We start from the raw sequence: 24365 nt of genomic DNA on the forward strand, positions 1-24365 counted from the left end.
AGCAGCCCGAGGGGGCCTCTCCATTGTTTATTCAGTCCCAATAAGTTAAAGAGCAAGGGTGGGGAAGCATCTCCTAGGTGAGGATGCTGTCAACTGACGGCAACAACTCAGCCAGGTGCTCAGAGGCGCCCACTGTGTGGCACAGGGGGTTGCCCTGCAGGTGGAGGAGGACCAGCCTAGGGCAGGAGGCAAGAGGCTGGAGCACTGCGGGCTGCCGGAGGCCTTGGGCAGGAGAGTCAAGGAAAGCAAGGCCGGTTCCCCCAGACCCATGTGCTCCTGTGTAGCCATCACTGCTTTCCCTCTGGAACAGGGACCGCAGCCTGGCCGTCTGGCTGCTAGGCATCTTGCAGTCTCCCCTGGACGGAGTAAGAATCCAGACTGCAAATACCTGCCCCTGGGGCCAAGCAGGAAGCCCAAGCGGCAGGCCAGATGTGGTACCAGGAGTGGTGGACTACGGCCAAGGAGAAAGCTAGCTCTGGCCACAGAGGCATCCACGACTCGGCAATGGCCAAGGCTTGCTGAGTGAAAATGCAGGCCAAAGGCTGCTTTAACTTCCTTTTTTTTTTTTTTTTTTTTAAAGGTAGGCTCCACACCCAACATGGGGCTGGAACTCAGGACCCCAAGATTAAGAGTCACACACTCTACCGACTGAGCCAGCCAGGGGTCCCTAACTTCCAACTTTTAAGTAGAATCAGAATTTTACAGTTCTTAAATACGAAACTCCCTGATTTTTAAAATACCATGTGGTACCCAAGAACATCTGCAGGCTGCTGGTCTGTGAACTCTGGCTTGAGGAAGTCACTGCCGCCTGCAAAACCACCAGTGCAAGTCAACGAGGCCCCATACGGCCCCAGGCTATTCCCTCTCCTTTGCCTACGCCACATCCCCCTCTGCCACTCACCCCGCTTGCTGTGTGTCCCTCCCCACTGTGGCACCTCACCCCACCTGCTGCCTGAAAGGCACTCGGAAAGAAGGATACGGTTGTTACACAGGGAGAGCTCCTGCAGCCGGGGCAGGCTAGTGACACCGTCCAGGGACTCTATGGCATTATCATTGGCCTGCAGGACCTGGGGAGCAGGGAGGACAGGGAAGTCAAGGAAGGGCAGGCAGCTGTCGGCCTGGGACTGGTGCAAGCAAGTAGGGAGCCCGGGATGATCAGCTCACAGTGCAGGGAAAGACTGCTGAGGTCAGGCTAGGTGATGGAGGCAGAGAAGGGTCATCTGCAGGGGCTGGGAGGATCCGGACACCCCTTTGTAGGGTGGCAGACTTCTGAGGGGGAGGAAAGGGAGAAGGGCCACCCGGGACAGTGATGGGGGGGTGCTTCACCTCAAGGCAGCGCAGGGCAGCCAGGGCAGGGGGCAGCGCTCGGAGACGGTTGTGTGACAGGTCCAGGTGAGTGACCAAGAGCAGCTGTTCCAGATGGCACAGTACCGTCAGATCCTGAGGGGTGGATGACATACCCAGCGAGACTTGGGGGAGGGTCCTCAGCCATGGCTCATGAGGCACTTACCCTCTGTGCCCCACACAGGCCCTTGGGGACCCTGGCCGAGGACAGGACAGAGCAGGTGAGAAGCTTACTTTACAACCTTGAGCAGTCCACACTCTGAACCAAGGAAAGGGACAGACAGGGAGTGCTGCGGTGGGGTGGCCGGTGGGTGCATGGGGCGGAGGGAGCTGGAGCGGGGGCAGCACGGGGGTGGAGGTGGCGCTGGGGGAAGCACAGACCCCGGCAGGAGCGGGCGTGCTGAGCCTGGGGGATCGGTGTGGTGGCGTGGAGGTGCGCGGCAGTGACGTGATGAAACGGCTGTGTTGGGAAGGCTGACTGGGAAAGGCTACGAAAAGGGAAAACAGAGTCTGGGAAGTTTGTCAGACATCTGGAAACTACCCAGGCTTTAGGTGCCGGGGCCTGCTCCAGGGACAGAAGCGTCAGCATCAGGGGGGTGGGTGAGGCCTCGCTGTGAGGGAAGAATGAAGATGTGACTGGCCCAGGAGAGGGGATGGCACGAGGAGGCCCGGTGACTCAAGGATTTGCGAGTGGGTAACCAGAATGATGGGGCAAGTGACAGAAAGCAAGGCCAGGAAGAGCAGTTGGCTTGAAGGAAGATGAATGCAGTCTTGGTTAGGAAGAAAGTCCACAAAGGCAACCTGAGACTGAGGCCAAAGCCAGGGGCACGGTGAGGCCAGAGCGCCTCCGCTCAAGCCCACGGAGTGGACACAAAAGCCGGCCAGGTCATGAGGAAGAAGGGAGGGCCCGGGGAAGGCGCACACGGCAGCCCATACCTTGTGACCCAGGTGCAGCACGCGCACCTCGGCGTACTCCATCTTGAGCACGCTGTTCTCCAGCAGGAACTTGCTGCGCAGGTCGTCCAGGTACGCTGCCCGCATCGGGTCCACGGCCTGGCGGGGATGGGGACGGCAAGGAAGGCCCGTCAGCTGTCTTCCTGCTGCCCACCGGGCCTCCCCGCTCCCACAGGCCTGACTTGCCTTCAGGGTCTGGAAATACTGCAGCGTTTCCTTCTCATACAGCAGGGGGTCCAGTGCCCGCATCAACAGGATGATGGTGAGCAGGCACCCTGAGGAGAGGGTGAGGAAAAGGACTGTCTCTCCTAGATCCTCCTCTGCTCCCATCTCTTGAGACCCTTCCTGCTCTCCCCGAGAGGCCCTCCTGGACAAGGGCCTCCTCAGAAGAGCAGGATCTCAGGGAATGGGGCCTCACACTTATTCTCTGGCTCCAGCTCCTGCAGCTCCTTACAGGACTCAAGTTCAGACTGCAGCACTGTGGACTTCTCCACCGACAGCTCACACCTGAGGATGGATAGGGCGGGGGAGGCGATGATGTCTACTCGGGGTGCTGGTCGTCCCCAGTACCCGGTCTGAGACCATGTGCCCAGGCCCCCAGCCCCCCGCCCCAGTTGCCTGGTGCCCGGAGTCCAGACCCCTCTCCTGGTCCGTGTGCTTCCCTGCCATCACCTGAAGAGCTGCGCGTCCGTGGCCGAGTCCCGGCACCAGCCCTCCTGGCGGCCTGAGAACAAGAACGGGAGGTAGAAGGGGACCACCGTGAGAGCAGGAGAAGAAAGAAAGTGCTGCCGCAAGGGGCAGAGTAGAGGCTGTGTCACCTTTTAAAAGTACACACTCCTTTTGGGCATCGCCTGCTGTCCAAATGACACGAAACGTATGCTGGGGCAACTGGTCATTGAGGGAGGCAGCGGGCAAGTCACAGAGCTGGGAGCACTGGGTTAAGGAAATGCTTGAGCCTCACTACTTCTCTGACTGTCCCAGTCCAGCCCTGCCCCGCCCCAGCCCCCCACTCTGCCCCACTGATCCTGGGATACCCAGACATGGCTGGGCCGGGTCCTGCCATCCGGGGTCCTCCACTCCACAGCCAGGGGTGACTCGTCCACCATGAGCAGCAAGGTCTCTGTCCCGGACCCCACCTGGCCCAGGGGACAAAGACAGACCTGTCAGCCCCAACGGCACCAGACCCACATCCATGATGCTCTCCAGCAAAAGGCGCAGGACTCACTAGGACAGGCCGAGAGAAGGAGACAGTCAGACAGGCCTCATCCCGGCTCACATGCAGGCAGCGCAGGGCGTCCTGGGGGTCAGCTGGGGGCGAAACACAACCTCAGGTCTCCTCAAATCCTCTTGCATTGCTTCCAAGCCCTGAACGCCCAGCCTCTTTCCCCACGGCTCACCTCGTCCCAGCAGCCAGCGGTGATAGAACCAGGCGCTCTGATCATTGGGGTCCGTGAAGAAGGCGTTCTGCACCAGCTCCAGTTCTGCAGGGGCCAAGGAGGCATGGGCTCTGGCCACCCCCGTGTCCCACCCTCACCCTCAGCTCCATTCATCTGTTGGCCCTGCACAATGGCTGAATCTTTCGCACTGGACACTTGAGTTCCCTGCAGCCAGGGGTTGAATCGTATGCACCCCCAAAGCCAGGCACAAAGGTGCTCAACAAGCCCGAGTAGGAGGTTCAGGAACAGGGTTAGGTAAACAGGGCTGGAAAGGCAGCACCGCAGAGTCTTCCCCAGCACCCTCTGGCCCTGCTGACCTTTGAGGAGCACATCCTCAGGGAGGCGTCCCTGTGGTCCAGAGTCTGGCTGGGGATGCAGCTGGGGCAAGAGACAGGAGCGGTAATGCCAGGAGGAGTAGTTGGAAAAGTTTCGGGTGATGAGGCTGTCGGTGAAGGCTAGCTCCTCTGCAGGGGGCACAGCTGCCTGGGCGGCCACAAAGCGCCGGTAGTCCCAGCAGTGAACTGGGGGAGGAGTGACGGCACACCTCAGAAGTAGCACGAGGAGAGCTCTATAGCTAGAACCCCTGGAGTTCCTGCGGAAACCCTTAGAAACACCTCCGTGCGCTCCACAGAGCATGTGTTTGTCTCCATCACCCTTTTTGCCATCAGCTCAGTGGGCCATCCCTCCCAACCCTGGGCCTTACTGAGGCCCCAGTAACCACGGTCTGGGGCGCAATCAGCAGGCAGGCACGTACAGTTCCGCTCATCGACCTCGAGGAAGCGGGCACATAACTCCAGCTCCCGGGCCCAGTTGGGCTCTGGCAGGCGGCCCAGCAGCCAGCAGCGGTGGTGCCAGGTACCATAGGACTTGGGGTTCACCCGCAGGCAGCTCTCCAGGAAGCCCAGTTCTGTCTTCACCAGAGCTGCCAACTCCTCGGGGGACCTGCACTCAGAGGGAAATGGGACTCAGGGCCGTCCAACACTCAACCTCAGCTCACCCCTGACTTTCTACACCCTGCCCACTGTTCCCCTCTGCCTATGCCCCTGGCTACCCCAATCTTCCTCTACCCCTGGACCCAGGCAGGGCAGGGCCAGTGCCATCTACGCACTTTTGGGCCTCCAGCTGCTGAAGCACCTCTCGTCGACAGTTCCAGAGGGTGGCAAAGTCGGGGTTGGCTCCCAGAATCTGGCTTGTCAGTTCCAGCACTGATTCATCCAGCTCACCAGCCTGGCGCTTAGAACATAGGTAGTAGCAAGGTCAGAGATCATATTATTCTCCCACTGCAAGACTAAATAACATAAATAGAACTACTGAATATTCTGTAAACCACATGCTACACAACAGGTACCACGCAGAGCACTTTAGGGGTTAACAAGTATCCTCTCATTTAATATTCACAACAACCTTATGCAGTAAGGTCCATTTTACAGAAGAGTAAACTGAAACTTAAAGAGATTCAGTAACTTGCCTAAGGTCACACTGCTTGTAAGCGATGGAACCCAGATATGGATCCAGACTGTCTGACTCTAAGGCCCAGCTCTTGGCCTCTGTGATATACTAAGGGGGCTGCCTGGAGAAGGGGCTATCTCTGAGGGCCCCACCTTCTGGAAGACAGTCTGGGTGGCTGACTGGTATAGCCTCAGCTTCTGCTCCCGCTCTAGCCTTTTGGCCTCCGCCTGCTCTTCCGATGTCTTCACCTTCAGGCGCCCGTGCTACAGGGATGAGGGGGCGGATGGAAGGGTGCAGACTGCCTTGCAGGGGCAGACCCACCGAAACCCCCCACTGCGGAGCCCCAGGCTTATAGAGGGCAACGGAGGCAAGGCCACGCGGGCCATGGGCATGCGGAGGTGAGGGGCTTGACTCAAAGGTCTCACCATGGCGCCGGCTCAGGGCTCAAGACGGGGAAGGGGTCCAGGGGAAGCTCGAAAAACCTGGGGAAAGAAGTGCCAATCATGGGAGCCCCGCCCCCGCTAGCCCCGCCCCCAGCGCGTCCCCGGAAGCCGCACGCGAGCCTTGGCGGAGACCCCCGGGGTGTGAAAGGATCCTGGGACAAACGGCGCTTGTTCTGGAGCAGGCGCCCACCTAGATGGGGGCTCGTACCCTTGTCGCCTCGCCCACAGCCCGATCCTCCGGGGCCGGACCCAACTCGGGGGACCTAAGCAATGGGGACCACCCAGCGCCTGGAGACTACCGCTACCCACCCACCCCACGGATCCCAGACACTCCCGCCCCCCGCGGGCGGACCCACCTGCGCTGAGGGGAGGCGTGGGGCACGCTAAACTGCGGCGCCAGCCACCGAGCCCGGGCGCAGGCTAGAGCGGCTCCACGCCCGGCTCTCCAAGGCGCAGCGCCCTCTGCAGGCTTGGAGAAGGGCGGGCGGCGGAGTAGGCGGGCTCGCGAGGCGCGTGCGCCAGTCGTCTCTGGAAAGGCCGAGTCCCTGTAATTTGCCCTCTGGTGCCTATGAGTGCGCATGAGCGACGGTGTAGCGCGCATGAAAGCCGTGGGGCCTGCAATTTCAGTCAGCTGCTCAAACTGCAGTTTTTTCAGCAGCCGGGGACTCACGCAGTCACTATCCCACTGACCTCACTCTGGCCGCACGGGCCGCCTCCTACTTGCCACATCTAACGGGTGGAGTTTCCTGTCCTTATCTCCACTGGCCCCTGTAGCTTTTATGCGGCTGACTTCTTTCTGCTTGACACCCTTTCCTGGCTTCTCCTGCATTTCTGCCCCTCTCTTCTCATCTGTTCACCTTCTTCTCCCCTAAATGTTGGTGATCTCCAGGGCCCTTTCCTCACCTCCTGCCACATCACACACTATTCCTGGAAGAACATTCACAAATCCAAGCCTTCTCCTGCTTGGAGTTGGAACGGCCCCAGAGCTCTGTCCTGGACCCACAGGTTCTCTGGCCCCATACTTTCTCTGGGTGACTTCATCCATACTCATGGTTTTAATTACTACCTGTGAGCTGATAACACTCGAACTTGTGTCTCCAGCCCAGATGTCTAATGAGCTGTAAAAATGAACATATGTATGCACACACATATTCAAAAGCCCAGTGGACATCACCTGGGTGTTCCAGTGACATCTGAAACTCCAAAAGTGAAAAGATATCGTGTCCCTTCCATTCTTAAACTTTGGCCTTTATGTTTCCTATTATAGAGAATGGCACTATTCCCTCCCCACTTTTCCTTAGTAGCTCTTAAATACTCTCTCCATTCCCACTGCCCTAGAAATTAAGTTCCTTTCTTCCCTGATTGTTGAAAGTCTTTTCAATGTTCCCTCATCTCCACTCTGTCCCCTCCATTATGAGTCCATCCTCTGTGCTGCTGGATCAACTTTCCTAAAATGCAGATTTGATCATGTCAATCTCTGCCTAAAAGCTGTCTATGGCTCCTGGACCAGCTCAAGAAGGTTTCTTGGTGAGCCTTGATGGGGTTCAAGGTGGCCAGTGTGTGTGCATAAGCATATGTGATGTATTTGTGAGAAGTGTGTGTCCATGTGGCATGTGTTTATAACTCACACTTAAGAAAGTATGTCTTTAAATTCTGTATATTTATGTATATAAATATAAATATATATGAAGTAACCACTATATAGTCTGTCTTACCCAGGCCCTGTAACAAATTACAGAGGAAAGGACACTTTTCCTGACCTGTGTACTGTGGTCCTAGTGAGGAAAGAGTCACACCACTTATTGGTTATCTTTGTGTCAGGCATTGTGATGGGAGCTTTGCGTGCACATGGGATTACATGTGGAGGCAGTAAGCAGAGTGCTTGTGAACATGGACTCTAGAGCGCCTGGGTGCAGATCCTGGTTTTGCCACTTACTAGCTGTGAGATGTGGGACAAGGGACTTAACCTCTGTGTTGTGTCCTTTGTGTCTCGGTTTCCTCAACAGTAATGTAGAAAAAATATTACCTACCTGGGAGAGTTGAAGTGAGGATTAAATAAAAGAATCTATGTAAAGTGCTTAGCTTAGAACAGTGCCTATACCAAGTAAGGGCTCAATAAATAGTAATGGTAGTAATATTATTATTATTTCTAATCTTCATGAAAAATATACAGAACATTGAGGCTCGGAAAGATTAAGTAACTTGCTAAGGGCCATCCATGTAGTAAATGGCCAGATGGGACCTATGTCTGGTCTGGTCTAGCTCTCCCACCTCACCAATTATTCTTCTTCTTTTTCTTTTTCTTCTCCTTCTCCTTCTTCTTCTTCTCCTCCTCCTCCTCCTCCTCCTCTTCCCCCTCCCCCTCCTCCCCCCTCCTCCTCTTCTTTTTTTGTGCTCATCACCTGCTCTTGATTCCTGCTCTATACACATTCACGTGTACAACCAGACACCTGGGAACACAGATGCCCGCAGGTGCAGATTTTCCAGGTACCATCTTATATTCTAATCGCTAAGGGAGGAGGAAAGGGGGTGGTTGAAGGACAAAGTAGGCATGAAATAATTTTTAGTGATTAGCAATCTTGAAACTGGAAAGGTTGAATCAAGTAGGCTTAAGAGAGGAAGTGAGTCTCATGAAAGAATCTGCCTCTGAGAAGATAGGGCCTAGTTAAGGGAAGAGAAGGCGGGAAGGGCATTTGAGGTATGTGCTGGGACGTGAAGGTGGGGGAGGGAACAGACCTGGCTGCCTGGCAGATACCAGGTACCTCTGGAGGTAAGAACAATGGTATGAATGACAGGCGCCTTGCTGTAAGGCAAAGGGAGCTATCAGGAGTTATATTTGGTCTCCTGTGTGGGAGGAGCGGGAACCACTCAGGTGTCTGAGGGCCGTGATCTGAATGATGTTTAAGGAAGCGATCGTGCTGCCCTCTATGTAGAGAAAGGAACAAGCAATAATTGAGTACCAACTGAAGCCCACACATCGTCTTTAATGTACTCACTACCTGTATCAAGTTGGTATTATTATTTTTTTTAAAGATTTTTTATTTATTTGACAGAGACAGAGTCAGCCAGCGAGAGAGGGAACACAAGCAGGGGGAGTGGGAGAGGAAGAAGCAGGCTCATAGCGGAGGAGCCTGATGTGGGGCTCGATCCCACAACGCTGGGATCACGCCCTGAGCCGAAGGCAGACGCCCAACTGCTGTGCCACCCAGGCGCCCCTCAAGTTGGTATTATTATCCATATTTAAAATGAGGAGGAAACACAGCCGGAATTCAAACCAAAGCCTGGGTGGCTGCCCACTACATAGGTGGGAGCAGCCATTGCCAGAGGCTCAAATTTGACCTTCTTGAGGCCTGGAACCCTGGTTCTCTTCATGCTGACCACCTCTTCCCCTGCCAATTATTTCTCTGCAACCACTCCCCAACATACACACACACTTACAATGTTCCTAGAACCCTGAGCCAGTCATGGACCAGAGATGGTTTGGAGGGAGGAGGGAGACCATGAGGCCTGGGCCAGGACCCCAGTCAAAGCTTGGCTAGAAACCATGGTCTGCAGGCAGGGAGAGTAAGGAAGAGGTGAGTACCAGCACTAGTGGGGGGCCTTGTGCAGAGTGTGACAGTGTGTGAAATCTGTGGATATTTGTTTAGTATCAGAGCTGGGCTTGAGAGCATGCTGGGTGCCAGGGATACAGTGCAGGGCCAGAAAGACTTGGTCTGTCTTCCTGGAGCTAGACTTAATACAGTGCTGTGGTAGACTAGAACTTTCTGCAGTGTGGAAATGTTCAATGTCTGTGCCATCCAGAATGGTCACCACTAGCCCCATGTGGCTATTGAGCACCTGAAGTGTGCCTATCGCAATTGATCTAATCTAATCTAATTTTAATTTATTTACATTTGAACAGTTACATGGGGCTAGTGGCTAGTATTGGACAGAACAAGTCTCATGGGTGAGACAGACATGTCAGCATGTAAGCTAGAGTAGGACAGGGGCCCATGGGGAAGGGGCACTGACCTAGACTGAGGTCAAGGGGAGTTTGTCCTAGATCTGGTGATATATAATGGTTTACATTTCTTTTCTTAAACTCCTAATGTTTCTTTTTTCTTCCTGTAAAACTTGTCAGTGAAGAACAACATATATACTGAAAGTGTACAGCTTTGATCCCCCCACTATGGGGAAGGGGGTTATCATCTCCTAGAAATACAAGGTGTAGAGAGCAATGTGAGGAGCGGGGCCAGTGAGTGGATACAGACCCATTATGAGGTAAGACTTTCTAATAATTAAAGCTGTCTAAAGATGGAATAAGTGAGTTGTGAGCTTACCATCATGGGAGGTAATGAAGCATGTGCTGTTCAACCACTTTTTGACAATGTGGTAGAGGACATGCAAGGACCCACCCCAAAGTTCTGAAAGGTTCTGATCCTTGGGATGGACCAGGGGACCAGAATGACTCAAAGCCCAAAAAGACCCTCTATTTCACCCATTCCGCCAGAGTCCTGGAGTACCTCGGGCACTTGGTCGGAGTGCTTGGATTTTTTTTCTCTTCTCCCTGCTCCCCAGTTTCTTCTGCCAGGCTGGGAAAATTCCTCAGTGGCCCTCGGTGCCACCATATGCCCATAGCACACTTCCTGGCTGGCGAGAAGGAAGGAAGGGGCTCTCTGATGATATGGGGAGGAGAGGCCCAAAAGACAGAAGGACCCCAAAGGGAAAGTCCCCGCAATAGAGCATTGTATTTCACCCAGGGCACAGTGGGTGATGACTCATGCTGGCATTTCGGGGGGAAGGGATGCAGGGAAAGCATCCAGGAAATGGGGCTGAAAGGCTGGAAAAACTCCCTAAGCCAGAAGTGGAGCCTCTGTTACAGGAGCCAGGTGCTGCACGGTGGGGTGGCGGCGATGACAGCATTGCCTTCCAATTGCTCAGAGTGAGATAGGAAAGCTGAAGGGACTCCATTTTAGAAAGGCTTCACTTCTGCTGTTTCTCTGCTAGGCCCCCTTTACTCATGCTCTGTATTTCACCTTGCATCCGAGTATACCCAAGAAGGACTCCTTTGCTCCCGGTCCAAGAGGGAGGCAAGAAAGTGAATCGTTCTCTGAGTTTCATCCCAGGCCCCTGTACACCTGGTAATATCTAAGGAGAATCAGATCCTGAGCGTGTTCCAGGACAATCGCTTCGAACAACCTCGGTAGGCATTGGTGTCAACACCCCCTACCGTAGCGATTTATGGAGTAACACCGTCATTTGCCTTTGATCGGGCCCTACCCTGGATGCCTAGAAGAACATGTGCCCTAGACCCCTTTCCCATATAAACCCCTAACCCCAAGCGATGGAGAGACTCATTCCTTTTCTCAGTGTCCCAGACACTCTGTCTGCTAGACTCTATCACTTACGCTATTCAGTAAACTCTGCTCTCACGTCCCCCTGGCTCGAGTTTGAATTCTATCCTATGTGAAGCCAAGGACCCTCTTAGCTGGTCCTGTGGCACCCTGTCTAGGTCCTCGGACCCAGCCTGCCCGCATCAAGAGCACTGGTGGAGGTGGGAATGTGGCCAAGGAGCTCACTGTCTGGCAGGGCCAGAGTAGCAACCACCTCTGAACAACTCCAGGGGGCGCTTTGGGTTTAGGGCCTACAAAATGTGAGTAGTGCCAGGAGGCAGCAGCCCTGAGGTTCCGCACTCACATGAGAAACAGAAGCCTTGGAAGAAGGTGAGACTGTGGGTGTCTGGAGCACGAAGGGGTATATGCTCTGGCTGATAGATAAAACGCAGTGGCGGGGGGTAGGGGGGTAGGGGGACGAACAACTAGTCCCTGAAAGGAGGAACTGCTTCCTTGGGGGTAGACCCAGCCCTTACCTCTTCCCTGTCCCCTTCATTCATTCGACAGATAAGCAACTAAGTGTCCTCTGTGCTGGGACACAGTGACAGGCATGGGGGCCATAGCGGCGAGGAAAACACAGATACAGCCCCTGCCCTCATGGAGCTTATGGCCTAGAGTAGGGCTGTCCTGTAGAACTTTCTGGATGATGGAAATAGTGTAGAGAGGCAATCAAATAACTGTATGAGCAAGTGTAAGGTTACAGTCATGCCCTTACAGAGAGGGGTGTAGTGCTGGATGTGTCCTCTGGGTCGGGGAGTTGGCCTGTCTGGGGTGGGGGAGATTTCCCAGGGAAGTGAGCTTAGGGCTGGGGCTGTCGATGTGGGGCAGGAACCCTGGTTTGAGGCTGGCTGCTCAACTCTTCTCTGCCACTCCAACAGTGGGGCCTGCGGGGCCTGCATTCTAGCTCATTCTGTGAGGTATAGCACCCCCATCTGCACTCTCACTGTGAACTACCCAAGGAGGCTCATTTGACCGCATGTCCCCTCACCTAGCCTGGTGCCACAGTGGTTGTGCAAGAAACATTGACACAATCCAGCAATCATCAAGCAACAATCATTGAGCCCCAGAACAGCTCACCCTGCAGCAGCGACCTACCGAGACTGCCACGGCCCCTGCTGTCATTGAGCCTATACTTGAGTTGGGGAGACACACCCTGTAAAAACAAATACACACAAAAGGTGATTTTTGCCAGTCATATGTGCCCCAAGGAAAATTAAAGAAAGGAATGACATAGAGTTCGTGGTGGTGGGAGTCCTGGGAAAGAATGGATGAGGGAATGAATGAAGGGCAAGTACTTAAAGTCAGAGCACACACACACTGCAACCCACTGGGCTGCGTCAGGGATTGGAAGGGGAGCCAAGACTCTCAGATCCCAGGGCGGGGAGCTTGGGGCCAAGTAGGGAGGGGTGGTCAGGGGTAGCTGCACTCCAGGCCTCATGAACAGGCCTGAGTGCTGGGGGAGGAAATGGACAGGGAGTGCTGTGGAAACTCAGAATTCTGAGTAAGGAAGGAGTACACCCAGAAGTGCTGACAGGAGCAGCACTGCGTGCCGGTCCCCCTGCACCCCTATTCATGACTCAGGTTTGAGCTCCGAGGGGAGGAGTGGGGCACGAAGGGCATGGCATTGAGGTTCAGGGAACTTGCCTTGGGTTGACCCGCCTCCCTGGGGCCTGCCCCCCCTCACCCCCCCGTAGAGGTCTTGGGGGGAAGGGGGGGCCCATAGCTGGCATCTTTACTGGGCAGTCCTCTCCTGGGCCCAGGCCCCTGAGCAGGGGTTGTGGAGGCTGAGATGTGTATGGTGAGTGGGATTGAGGCCAAGGACTGAGGAAAACTAGAGAGCGGCAGTCTGGGGTGGGTCAGTCCTGGGCACATAGGCTGGCCCAGCCCACCTGACTCCAGGTAGAGAAGTAGGACCCTCTCAAGGAGCTCCCATCGGGCTTGGGAGCTCAGCCACGTTCTGGGTGGTATGGACACTCCAGGCATTGTTCTGTTCTGTTCTGTGAATGTATGTGTATGCATGTGCTGGGGGGACGGTCCAAGAGCCAACACCTGACCTGGGGGTGGGGATTGACCTTATCTAGGGAGTGGGGTGAGGACATCTATAGCTCTGATACTAGTCAAGAGCCAAATGAGTATCAGAGTTTCCCCAGAAAGGGGCAGGAGCAATGGAAGAAGGCAGAAGTTTCTAGGACGTTGAGATGGCCCTTGTGAGAATAATTCTGGTGGGTAGAAATGGGGCTGGAGTTGGGAGGGGGTGGCACCTCGGGCAGCAGAACAGCTGGAGTGAAGGCACGGAAGGGAGTGTGGTCAAGTTGAGAAGAGCAACTCTGAATTTGGCCAGGGCGTCCTTGGGGCAAGTGAACTTGGGAACACTTTCGCCATCCTGCCCAATCTCCAGCCTTCTCCGCTAAAAACAAAAGATCGTCCCAAACGAAAACCAAACAAAACCCCCAAAAACCAAGCAACCAAGGCAGGGGGATGCTTGGGAAAGAGCCCGTGCTCTGGAGTCCTACGTTGAAGCTAGACTCTTTTGCTGTAAAGACTCGCAACCTGGACAAGTACCTCAACTTCTCTGAGCCTGTTTCCAAAGCTGTAAGAGAGTACTGACCTCATGTGGCAGATGTGAAAAGACCACGACCTCAGTGGACTGTTCGGGTCATTGTGGGTGCTCAACAGAGGCTAATGCCCTCAGCCTCGACCATAACACGAGTCTCTGACTGGCTCAGCTCTGTTCAAGTGACGGTGAAAGTCCAAAGCTGGGTCACCTTTGCTCCCTCCTGCATGAGCCCCTCTGAGGATGCCAAGCGCTGTCTGTTTGTGGAGTTCTGGCTTTGCGTGTTTCTTCTGGAACCGCCTCTCCGAGAAGTGGGAGCCAAGACCTGCTCACTGGAGGACAGGTGCATATGTGTCTGAACCTGCTCACAGAGATTGCACCAGGCTGACCCTACTTCCTCCCTCTGCCTCTTTCCCAGCATTTCTCACAGGCTCCTCCATTTCCGAGGGCCTAGAACGGGGTCCCTTTCCCTCCTAGATTCCCTCATTACGAAGTTAAGCACAAGCAGTTTCCAGTTCCTCTGCTCTCTGGCACACAAGCCCAGGCAGGCCCCAGACCCCTTGACCTTGCTCCAAGCAAGCTGGCCCACTTCTAAGCTCCCTGAGGCACCTCAGTACAGAGGGCCGCAGCATTCACGCAGAGAAGGTCCAGCCCATGCCTGTCCTTCGCCCCAGCTAAGGGCGGGTTCTGTCTCTGCAGCTCAGCATGAGCTCAACACGGGCCAGGTTGGCCTGGTCAAACGGGAAGCCCCGGGGCTCTGTGAATGGTCCCTGGGCAGGGGCACCCATGGTTGCGTGTGGGGTGGGGCCGCCGGCCAAGGGGTGTGTCAGGGAGGGATCAGGACAGACTGAGATGAGCAAGGGTGCCCCTGGATGCCTGGAGGCAGGAACTGAGATAGAGATGAGGTTTTGCGGGAAAAGGAAGGGATGAGAATGTTGTAAAAGTGAAACCTGAAAGGAACGAGAGTTGTGTGTGGCCTGGGAGGCAGCCTAGCTACACTGACCCCTCCTGCTTCTTTGAGTCCCCACCCTGGGTCTCTCCATCACTGTCTAATTGTCTCATGATGATAACTGAAAGCACTTCGAGAGCCAGGCCTTTGTTTCACAAGGCCTGCCTGCACCCGTTTGTCTTTCCCTGCCCAGGGCTGGGCGCAGAGGAGGATGCGACTGACGCCAGCTGACAGGGAGATGGAAGGGCAGGGAGCACATTCAGCACCGGGGCCAGGGAAAGGGCAGGGGAGGATGGGCTGTGGGGCTAGGAGGAGCAGTAGAAGAATGTGGGGCCTGAGAAGGCATAGGCAGAAGGGTCCAGACAGAGGGGCTTTGTGGAAGGGTGGGCCAACCAAGGGGGCGAGGACCAGGGACCAGACGGGATGGGGGGGCAGGCTGTAGCAAAGTGACTTCTGAGGTCACCATGGGGGCTCTGCCCAGGGATGGGGAGACCAAGGAGCTGGAGGGGCCTCAGAAAATATCTGAGAGAGTCAAGGCCTCTGAGAACTATGGGTGGGTGGGAGCCAGGATGAGGAAGGAAAAACACCCGGCCTAGGCCTAACCACCACATCTTTATTTGCCCATTGGGCTCGGGCTCCTGTGGGGCCCTCATGTGGGCTTTCCTTTCCCCTTGCCTGAATTCCCACCCCCTTCTCACTCGCATCACCCAAAGGGGCCTTCAGGAACTGATGGGAACTCCTCCTCAGTGACTTGTCCCGAAAGCTGGAATCTACACCCCTTGGTCCAGCCCTTGCTCATCTCTGTCTGTTCTGATCCTTCCCTGACACATGCCTTGACTGGCCACCCCACCCCACACACAACCAGGGGTGCCCCTGCCCAGGGACCATTCACAGAACCCTGGGGCTTCCTGTTTGACCAGGCTGACCTGGCCCATTTTGAGCTGCAGAGACAGAACCCGCCCTTAGCCGGGGCGAAGGACAGGCACGGGCTGGACCTTCTCTGCGTGAACGCTGCGGCCCTCTGTACTGAGGTGCCTCAGGGAGCTTAGAAGTGGGCCAGCTTGCTTGGAGCTAGGTCAAGGGGTCTGGGGCCTGCCTGAGTTTGTGTGCCAGAGAGCAGAAGAACTGGAAGGAGCTTGTGCTTAACTTCATAATGAGGGAATCTAGGAGGGAAAGGGACCCCTTTTGTGTCTCAGTACGTGTCCTTTATTTTCTTAATTTGAAGTAATCAAACCTCCCCTCTCTCTCTCCCCATTTTTTAAGTCTCTGGCCAGTATCGCTTCCCTTGGTTCTCTAATGGAGCCAGTTGCTTCCTCCTGTATTCTCAGGATACTCTGTGTGAACTTGGCTACGGCACCCATCTCACAAGCTTAACTAGTCTTCCCTGGGGCCTGACATGGTGCTGGAAAGAGTGCAGGCATAAATAAACATTTTTTTGGAATGAACATTGATACCCCCTGCCAATGTCCTGAGACTCTGTTACTAGGTTTCTCAGATCTTGAATCTCTTCCACCTCCAATCAACTCACTGTCCACGTTTCACTCCCTCAGAGCTCTGTTACTCTAGCTTGTTTCGAACAGTGACCGACGCTTGTTGGAGGGACGCAGGGTGGTGTGCCGGAAAGAACACTGCTCCTCTGGTTTCTTGGGATACCAGGACTGAGGTCCCACTCCACGTGGTGTGGACCCTCGGGGCCTCAGTTCGTTCACTCACTTCCTCCACTCAGTGGAAACTCTAGATGGCTTCTAAGGTCTTCAGGGCTGAAGTGAAAATCCTTTGTGGGCCAGGGCCTGGTTTGTCTTGTGCTCTGCGTTCCCAAAGTCAAGAACGGTGACCGATGCGGAGCACAAGCTTAAATATTTGTCAAGAGAAGGAACTGACAACTTCGATGGCTACATACTGCCTAGGGTTTTATACGTGTTCCTTCATTTCATTCCCAGAGTGGTAGAGCCAGAACTTGTATGTAGATGTGCGTGACTCTGAAATGCCTATTCTTCCCAAATCCCCTGTGGCCCTTAGGCAACAACGCCGTAGTGCAAGGCTTTGTTCTAATGAGGGCCGGCAGCCGGCCGTGGAAGGCTGCCGGCCCAGAGGCCCTTATTGGTACTGTAGCTTATAGGCAACGCTTCTGTCCCTCGCCAACCTTAGGAGGTAATAGGAACTGAGGGTGGCGAGTGGAAGGGGGTCAGTGGGTGCTGAGGACATCTGAGCACTGTGGTCTACATGGGGTGCTTGGCCAAATGGCGGGATTTAGGTACAGTTCCAGACGCGTGCTAAGCCAGCTCAATCAATCATTCAATCAGTCCCGATTAGTTGCCTTTGGTGGTTTCTGTGGCATGTATACCCTTGCTGAGGCTGAATTCAAGCAACAAACGTGAAGTTACCCCGGACGGCGAGCTAGAAGAGGAGTGCAGAGTCAGCGCTCACAAGCCACTGAGCCGCCCTCCAGCACATCACTGGAGCGGGAAGCTGTGCCGTCCCCAGAAGCCACAGGAAGGTCACAGCTTCCGCACATGCTATGGCAGCCTGAGAAGCCTCAGCTCTCACTCTGCCTTTTGTAAAGATTAGAAACAGTCTTTGCGCCTCTGACTGACAGCAGCCATCCCATTACATTGATGGCCAGCTAGGATGCTGCTGGCGAGGCTCCCTCAGAGTGGCCCTTGGCTCCTCTTTGCCACATCCCCCGTGCTGCCTTGTCTCAGGCTGGGACAGCCCTCGGAGCAGGCCAGGCAGCCGTAAAGGGCTCTTGCAGTCAATTCCTCAGGAAGCAATTCAGGCGGTACCGTCCTGAGAGGAAGGATGGGTGCCAACAGCTACTCCTCTGCCTCTCACTTGGACTTGGACAGTACTTTCCTCCCAAATGTCAGGAAATCATAAACACAAAGGAATCTGCCCTTGCCGCCGTGAGATCAGGCCCAGCTAGAAGGCAGCAGGCATCCCTGAGGAGATGGTGGGCTGCGGGGGTGGGGAAGTACTGCAAGACCGGGGTGCACCTGCTTCTGGTCGTGAGGGACCCTGTTCCCCAGTGAGGCGTGGAAACAGGCCTTGCGGCCTGAGATGGGCAGCTCTACAGGGAAGAGCAGGCACACATCTGGAGGAAAGGGGTTTTGTCCTGGCAATGGAACTCCTTGAGGGCTTAAACATTTTACGTATCTTGGAGTCTTTCTCTCCAGCACTTAACACTTGGCTGAGCACACAATCAACAGCCAACACTTGCTGAAAGAGAAATGAGACTTTTATTAGCCTCCAGAGTGTTTTTCAATACTAAGGCAGAAAGTGAAATGTAGGGGCAGGTAAAATGAAGGCATAAAGGAGGATCCATCAGGGCCCCCAGGGCTCTCCCAGGACACACAGTGGAGGGCATTTCTTTCTATCAAGGGTATGCAGTATGCAGGAGACGCTGCCTGCTTTCACTGAGCCAGGCCTTACCACGTCGCCCGAGAGAGAGCAGAGTTATGACGTCAGGCCTGGAGGGTCAGAACTTGCTAGTGTAGAGGGTCATAATCCACTTGGGCATACGGAGGAAGCCAGGCAAGTAGGAGGCCAGCCAGCCCAGGCTGGAGCCATGGGAGAGGACAGAGCTCAAAGACAAATAGTCTTGGACAGGGCGGCCTGCGAACCACGGGAAGAGGAGGAGGGTTCGATCTTCATTTCCCACTCCTTAGACACCTCCACCTTGGCTGAAGAGCCCGAGTGGGATGTGAGGGAAGAAGGAACAGGGAGAGAGTGTGGGAGAAGGAGGAGTGAGCAGGCAACGAAGAAAGGAAGGTCCAGGCTGGCTGCTGGGCCAGAGCTCTTACCATCCACATCCTGAAGGCTGTAGCGTCGAGCAAGGTCACAAGATGGCAGCACCTTCCCACTCAGGCTCAGGACATTGGGGTCTATGGGCACAAATACAGCTGAGAGGCATGCAAGTGACAAGTGACGCAGTGTGACAAGGTTTGGGCCCAATCGGACAGGGCACCACTGACACAGGCTTGCTTAGGTACCCAGAATTCTTTCTGTTCCTAGGAAGGTTCTCAGACCTCTGACTCCTGGCTACACTTCCTGTAAGCCAGTTCCACCCAAACCTCAAACTGGGCCATTTTGGGTCTCCAGAAGCCAGAGAAAACAAGGGTATATTCCTCAACCACCTCCTGAGCTGGGACTCAGGACTGGATGCCATCACCCTGCGGATTCTCCAGGCCCTTCCTCCCTCCCTCCCTCCCTCCCTGTCTCTCACTCTTTCTTTCTCTCTTTCAGATTTATTTATTTGGGAGAGAGAAAGAGAGCAAGAGCACACAGAGGCAGAGGGAGAAGCAGACTCCCCACTGAGCAGGAAGCCCGATGTGGGGCTCAATCTCAGGACCCCGGGATCATGACCTGAGCCAAAGGCAGATGCTTAACCAACTGAGCCACCCGGGCGCCCCATCTCCAGGCCCTTTCTTGTTACCACCTGCCCCCGACCTCTTTACCTGTTGCCAAAGCCACCACACATTTGCCACTCATTTCTGTGGTCTCCGCAGAGGAGAAATTAGATATGAGCTGAAACACAGGGGCAGAGAAGTGAAGGGCTAATCTCCAAGAGAACTGCCCACATTTCTTCCCCACTTTCAGCTCCTATTCCAGGAGAGACAGGCCCTCATCACTGCACCTGCAGGACTCAGAAGGTGCTGGAGCCACTCTTCCCTACATCCAGGTGAGCCCCGTATTCTGGCACCAGGACCCACTGCCACTCCTAAGTGGAAGCATCTTGGGATATGTCTGGACCTCCTAGCCTAGTTCAGTGCAGGCGTCAAGAGCATGGGCTTCAGGGCACGAAGCCTTTCCACTTATGACATACATGACCTTGAGCAAGTTTCTAACCTTTCCAGGTTTCGGTTTTACCATCTGTAGAATGGAGATAATATCACCCCTACAGGATAAAGGGCATAACGTGTGTCCAGTGCTCGGGCCCGCGCCTGCCACAGCACAGCAGGTGCAGGGGACTGGCTCTCTGTTATTGTTACTGTCTTGTTACTGTGGATGGAGAGGCAGAGTCCTCTGCACCTTCTGCCTCCCTCACCCTCCCCTTGCCCACCTGCTTCAACAGGGGATCATCGGCATTGTCGTTTTTCACCGCGACCTCCTTCATTAGTTCTGTCTGCACCAACCCTGGCCACAGAGACACGTAGCTGACCCCATGGCGCCGCAGCTCCTGGGCACAGTCCGCAGCCAGCCTGTCACACTGTAGAAGGACAGAATGCAGGGTGAGAGCCAGGGCACCTGGCCACATCGCCTTCCCCTGCTGCCTTCCCTGACCCAGCCCCCTGACCCTTCCCGGGAGCTCTGTCTCAGCTATCTACCTCCCCAGTGTGCTGCCTAGTCTGGCCACCCAAAAGCAGCCCGGGCAGAGGAACCGTCTATGGAGGGGCAGAGGGGGAAGAGGGGGTCGGTCGGCCTTACTACTCTGACCCCTGGGCATTGTATCTCCTGAGCTATAGGTACTGTCACTGTCCGATGCCTCCCTGACCCCCGTGCTAGTGGGTCCTCACCGCAGCTTTGCCCACGCCATAGGGGACATTGAAGAAATACTGCAGCCCCCCAATGGAGGAGATGACCACGATGAGCCCCCGGCCAGCTGGAACCATGAGCCGTGCTCCATACACCGAGCACAAGTAATGGCCTCTAGAGGGTGGGGCAGGGAAGGAGAAGGAGTAAATGATGTTGGCTGCTTGCCTCACTGCTGTAGCCCTGGAAGCTTCCTCTGCCCTCCAGTGGCTGTGACAGCCTACAGAAGGCCACATATGGGTAGCCGCAGACCTAGGGAATCAAGGGCTAGAGGCCACTTCCTGAGACGAACACTGGTGAAACGAGCCACCAGTGGATGAGTGTAAATGAAAAACTCAGTTTTCCACCCTTCTATGTAGGGAAAACCCAGTGCGCACATACTCGGTGGCCAGAAAAACATTTCATCTGCATGGGAAACAGGACCCTCCAAGTGGAAACAAGGAGAGAGAATTATAGTTTCAAAAGGAAAGCCCAAGCTAAGGTAATACAGAGGAAAGGCACAGTAAATGTATACATGAATGTGTGTGTGTGGGGGGGAAGGTGAGCACATGTTGCTGGGCTTCCCAGAGGGTCACCAAGTGGCCTTTACTTTGGAAAATTCATCAGGGCCCAAGGGCCGAAGTCTGGACCTCTCGGCCTTACAGGCTCATAACCCTGACTCGAAAGAGATGAGAGTGTGGAGGGCCTTCCCCTTCGGAGGGGTAACCAGTTACCAGTCTTTGGGTTTTCTTTTCTTGCCTCTTAGCTCACCACCCTTCCATGTCCTCATCATCTTTCTACCCTGGAAGAACTGGATTCTAATCCTTCTTCCCTGGGATTGCCACTAGAAGCTGTGGGTGTTCTTAAATGCTTTAGTCACAGATTTTCAGATAATCTCTTAGTTACTCCCCTAGGTGGCTGATCACACCCAGAGTGCGGTTTCTGAGAGGGCTCCATCGTTCCAACAATAAAAAAAGAGACACAACTGGTGTATCATGCCAGGTGGACTCTACGTGCTCTGTTTCATCGCACTCCCATGCCAGACGTATGTGCAACTCTGACATGGGAGTGCCCCTGCCCGCGGCTCTGCTGGAGTGAGGATATGGAGGCTAAAATGGCAGGCGCTCACTCTCGCTGACCTTCTCTTGACCTAAAACAAAAGAATTTCTTCCTCTAACCATTTTTGTCAATGTTAACGACAGGTGGTGTGCCTCACTGAGGAAAGGAGGCTCCCTTCCGGGCCACGCATTTGGATGTGCAGAGTAAGGCAGGAGAGAGGCCAAGAGCAAGTTCAGACGAAAATTACTGACAGAAACGAGGTAAAACTCAACGTTCCCAAGTACAGATGCACCTGGATAGAAATTCTCCAGAGGTGTAAGACAAATGGGACAAGAAGGAGAAGAAAGAGATGGGGAGCTCAGAGGGACAAGGAGAGGGCACATGGGGAAAGGTCCAGGCCCTCAGCTGAGTGAGTGAGGGGAACCTGGCCCTTGTGGTGGGACAAAGGGAACACTCACCTCAGTCCCACATTGTTGATATCATCCCAGATGGAGGCAGGGATTTCCCAGAATGCTTTCTTAATGTTCTTCAAAATTGCCTGGAAGGCATAGTAAGTGTGGTGAATTGGATGATCTGAGGGCACAAAGGTATGAGGGGCTGGAGAATGAAGGGGACAGTGAGTGGGGATGAGGACTCCAGGGTCAGAGGGGGAGATTAGGAATGCGGAGCTGGAATCAAAGTTTAAAGGGTACCGGGGCTCCGGCATAGGCGTTGTTGACCAGCACATCCAGACGCCCCCGCTGTTCCCGATCCACTTGCTCAAACAAGCTTCGTACTTCACTCTCCTGGCTTGAATCACACACCACAGGGACACACTGGCCCCCTCGAGATTGGGCCTGGTGAGGGACAGAGGGAATATGAGTTTACAGTTGCACGTGAGCGTGAGACATGAGGCAACTCTCTTCAACTCCCAGCTTGGGGGGCTGAGAGGGCAACGGTAGGAATCAACGCCTGCAGCTGCGGGAAGACGGTGAGCAATACCGCCCTCTGGTGTCTGTTTGAAGAGCTTCAGGAATGCTAGGTCTTTTCCCCACACACTGGGATTTCAGGTTTAAAATCTACATTTACTGAGGCCTACCACGGACAAGGCATTGTCCACTGCTAGTGGGAGGCAGGGGCACTGCTCTTGAGAAAGGAGTATCTCTCTTTTTCCTTGTCCTCGATCATTCCCATCTCTCATGCTCTGAGCTCCCACCCTTCACCACCCACGTGTAACCCCTACTCAGTCCCAGACTATCACCTCACAATGCTCCCACCTAGTAACTGAAAAACCAAAACTCTCAGCTATGAACTATTTCTACTTTCCGTTCCATCTCACTCTCCACAAATGTGTCCCCATTCTCTAACTTCACAGGAAGAAAAATACCTTACTCAAGACCAATCCTTCTATTCTCCAGATTCATGCTCTGGGTCCCACCCTTTCACCTCTTTGCTTCCTAACTGCTCACCCATGTTCCCAGAGCATTCTGTGCCTGCCTCTGATTTCCTGCTGAGCCCCATCTTTTAAAAGCAGAAGTGACTGGGGCGCCTGGGTGGCTCAGTCGTTAAGCATCTGCCTTCAGCCCAGGGTATGATCCCAGGGTCCTGGGATCGAGCCCCGCATTGGGCTCCCTGCTGTGTTGGGAGCCTGCTTCTTCCTCTCCCACTCCCCCTGCTTGTGTTCCCTCTCTTGATGGCTGTCTCTATCTCTGTCAAATGAATACATAAAATTTTTTAAAAAATAAAAAAATAAATAAAAGCACAAGTGACATCTTACTAGTCTTGGTTAACCTCAGTGCTTCATGTGATGTCTGGCAAACCAAATATTCATTTAACTGAAAATACACTTTTCCAGTAGAAAAGTCAAGCGTAAGTGTACAGCTCAATAAGGTTTTGCCTAAAATAGAGGAAAGCACAGGTTCACAACCTTTTGATTGCAATTCCAAAACCCCTGAAGATCTCAAACAGAAAGTTTTTTCGGGGCGCCTGGGTGGCTCAGTCATTAGGCGTCTGCCTTCAGCTCAGGGCATGATCCTGGTGTTCTGGGATCGAGCCCCACATCGGGCTCCTCCGCTAGGAGCCTGCTTCTTCCTCTCCCACTCCCCCTGCTTGTGTTCCCTCTCTCGCTGGCTGTCTCTCTCTCTGTCAAATAAATAAACAAAATCTTAAAAAAAAAAAAAGAAAAAAGAAAAAAAAGAAGGAAACCTCAATTAAAAAAAAAAAAGTTTTTTCATCAAACTCAGTGGCAAACTTTGACCTGATCTGAAGTTATTTATGGGCTTTATTTATTCCAGTTTGAGTAAATACTCACTATGTGTTGAGGAATATTATGACGTCAGGTAAGGGATTAGTGGAAGGAGTGGTTAATGGGAAGGGCTACCTCAGGTGGTTTCTGCCCCTGGTTCCAGAGGAAGCACCCACCTCCTCAGCAGTGGCCCGCAGGGTGTCCATATGGCGGCCAGTGATGTAAACTGTGGCACCTGCTTGGCAGAGTTGCAAGGCGATGCCACGGCCAATACCTCTGGAAGCACCAGTCACCACGCACACTTGGCCCTTCATTGGCGCTTCCATGATTCACAAGCAAAAGGGGGAAATCTGTGGAAGCAAAGACTTGCTCAAGGAAGGCTGCAAACTGTGTATGTGGAAGGATGACCCGGATAGGGGTAGGAGGGGGAGCCAGGGTTGGGATCCTTTGAGCAGAGAGAAGTTTCAGAGTGGGACGACAGTGCAGGCTCCGGGACAAGGCTGTTGGTCCTTTTTGGGAGGCGAACGAGTTAAGCCACTGCCGCGCGGCTAGGAGCCGTCGAGGGACTATGACCCCAGGGGCTGGGTAGGGCTGGGTAGGGCTGTCCAGGGCTAGACACCTACCGGGACCTCAAAGAGGCTGACCGGGTGGGGTTCTGGCGCGGCAGCCCCTCACGGCGGGTCCACGCAGGCTGCCGGGCTATCTGAAGCCAGAGGCGCGGCTTCCAGGTCGGCGGTGAGCGCGGCCCAGGGGCCCTGAGTCCTAGGTGGTGGGACCCTTACCTGCTTCCCGTGCGGTCTTGGAGTCCCGGCGCCGTCTAGCTCGCGAAGTCCCTGGACTTCGAGAACTTCAATTTCGGCCGCGGGGGCAGGATGGGGTGACTGCAACCAAGTCAGAGCGTGAAGCTGGAGAGCCAGTCCTCGTTCTAATCGGGAATCGGCGGCGGGCGTGGAGGAAAAGGTCGGTCTGGGCTGATCCTCAACTGGGACAGGGACTAAAGGATGGAGGCGGGGCAATGTGGGAGCAGGCGCACTGCCGCCCGGCCAGGGGCCGTCGCGGGGCTCTGACGTATA

At 54.5% G+C, this 24365-nt stretch overlaps 2 protein-coding genes across 8 annotated transcripts; both read right to left on the minus strand.

The window, feature by feature from the left end:
* Positions 1-14: 14 nt before the first annotated feature.
* RABGGTA (Rab geranylgeranyltransferase subunit alpha) lies at positions 15-10215 on the minus strand. 3 transcript variants are annotated; one of them, XM_044379562.3, is made up of 18 exons: positions 10129-10215; positions 5983-6241; positions 5609-5665; positions 5336-5446; positions 4843-4967; positions 4489-4676; positions 4052-4255; positions 3696-3779; positions 3524-3606; positions 3333-3434; positions 3117-3222; positions 2971-3022; positions 2717-2805; positions 2485-2573; positions 2281-2397; positions 1327-1440; positions 980-1067; positions 15-222 (listed from the first exon to the last, which is right to left on the minus strand). In XM_044379562.3, the coding sequence occupies exons 3-18, from the start codon at positions 5609-5611 to the stop codon at positions 74-76; spliced, it is 1704 nt and encodes a 567-aa protein (XP_044235497.1). In that variant the 5' UTR covers positions 5612-5665; positions 5983-6241; positions 10129-10215; the 3' UTR covers positions 15-73. The 3 variants fall into 3 exon arrangements, with proteins under 3 accessions (XP_044235497.1, XP_026342200.1, XP_026342201.1); XM_026486415.4 differs by lacking the exon at positions 10129-10215 and having other exon boundaries at positions 5983-7834; XM_026486416.4 differs by lacking the exons at positions 5983-6241; positions 10129-10215 and adding an exon at positions 5835-5950.
* On the minus strand, positions 7918-24291 carry DHRS1 (dehydrogenase/reductase 1). Of its 5 annotated transcripts, XM_026486423.4 has the most exons (10): positions 24075-24291; positions 23469-23642; positions 21761-21904; positions 21527-21606; positions 20015-20147; positions 19561-19707; positions 18956-19025; positions 18302-18382; positions 12094-12151; positions 7918-10255 (listed from the first exon to the last, which is right to left on the minus strand). In XM_026486423.4, the coding sequence occupies exons 2-9, from the start codon at positions 23616-23618 to the stop codon at positions 12126-12128; spliced, it is 831 nt and encodes a 276-aa protein (XP_026342208.2). In that variant the 5' UTR covers positions 23619-23642; positions 24075-24291; the 3' UTR covers positions 7918-10255; positions 12094-12125. The 5 variants fall into 5 exon arrangements, with proteins under 5 accessions (XP_026342208.2, XP_048068720.1, XP_044235499.2 ...); XM_048212763.2 differs by lacking the exons at positions 7918-10255; positions 12094-12151 and adding an exon at positions 15685-16898; XM_044379564.3 differs by lacking the exons at positions 7918-10255; positions 12094-12151 and adding an exon at positions 15685-17717.
* Between the last annotated feature and the right edge of the window lie 74 nt (positions 24292-24365).

This window comes from Ursus arctos, unplaced genomic scaffold (assembly GCF_023065955.2).
Source record: "Ursus arctos isolate Adak ecotype North America unplaced genomic scaffold, UrsArc2.0 scaffold_37, whole genome shotgun sequence".
In the NCBI taxonomy this organism is placed as follows: domain Eukaryota; kingdom Metazoa; phylum Chordata; class Mammalia; order Carnivora; family Ursidae; genus Ursus; species Ursus arctos.

What these genes read in the sequence shown, in the direction of transcription:
- RABGGTA (XM_044379562.3), bottom strand. An exon ending in TGAGGATGTGCTCCTCAAAG is followed by an intron (nt 3,780 to 4,051) that starts GTCAGCAGGGCC and finishes TGGCCCCTGCAG; the next exon opens with AACTGGAGCTGGTGCAGAAC. An exon ending in CCCGGCCCAGCCATGTCTGG is followed by an intron (nt 3,223 to 3,332) that starts GTATCCCAGGAT and finishes CAGTGCTCCCAG; the next exon opens with CTCTGTGACTTGCCCGCTGC.
- DHRS1 (XM_044379563.3), bottom strand. Translation starts at nt 23,618, where the DNA reads ATGGAAGCGCCAATGAAGGGCCAAGTGTGCGTGGTGACTGGTGCTTCC. An exon ending in ATGATCCCCTGTTGAAGCAG is followed by an intron (nt 19,026 to 19,560) that starts GTGGGCAAGGGG and finishes CCTGTGTTTCAG; the next exon opens with CTCATATCTAATTTCTCCTC. An exon ending in TGTGGTGGCTTTGGCAACAG is followed by an intron (nt 18,383 to 18,955) that starts GTAAAGAGGTCG and finishes TTGTGCCCATAG; the next exon opens with ACCCCAATGTCCTGAGCCTG.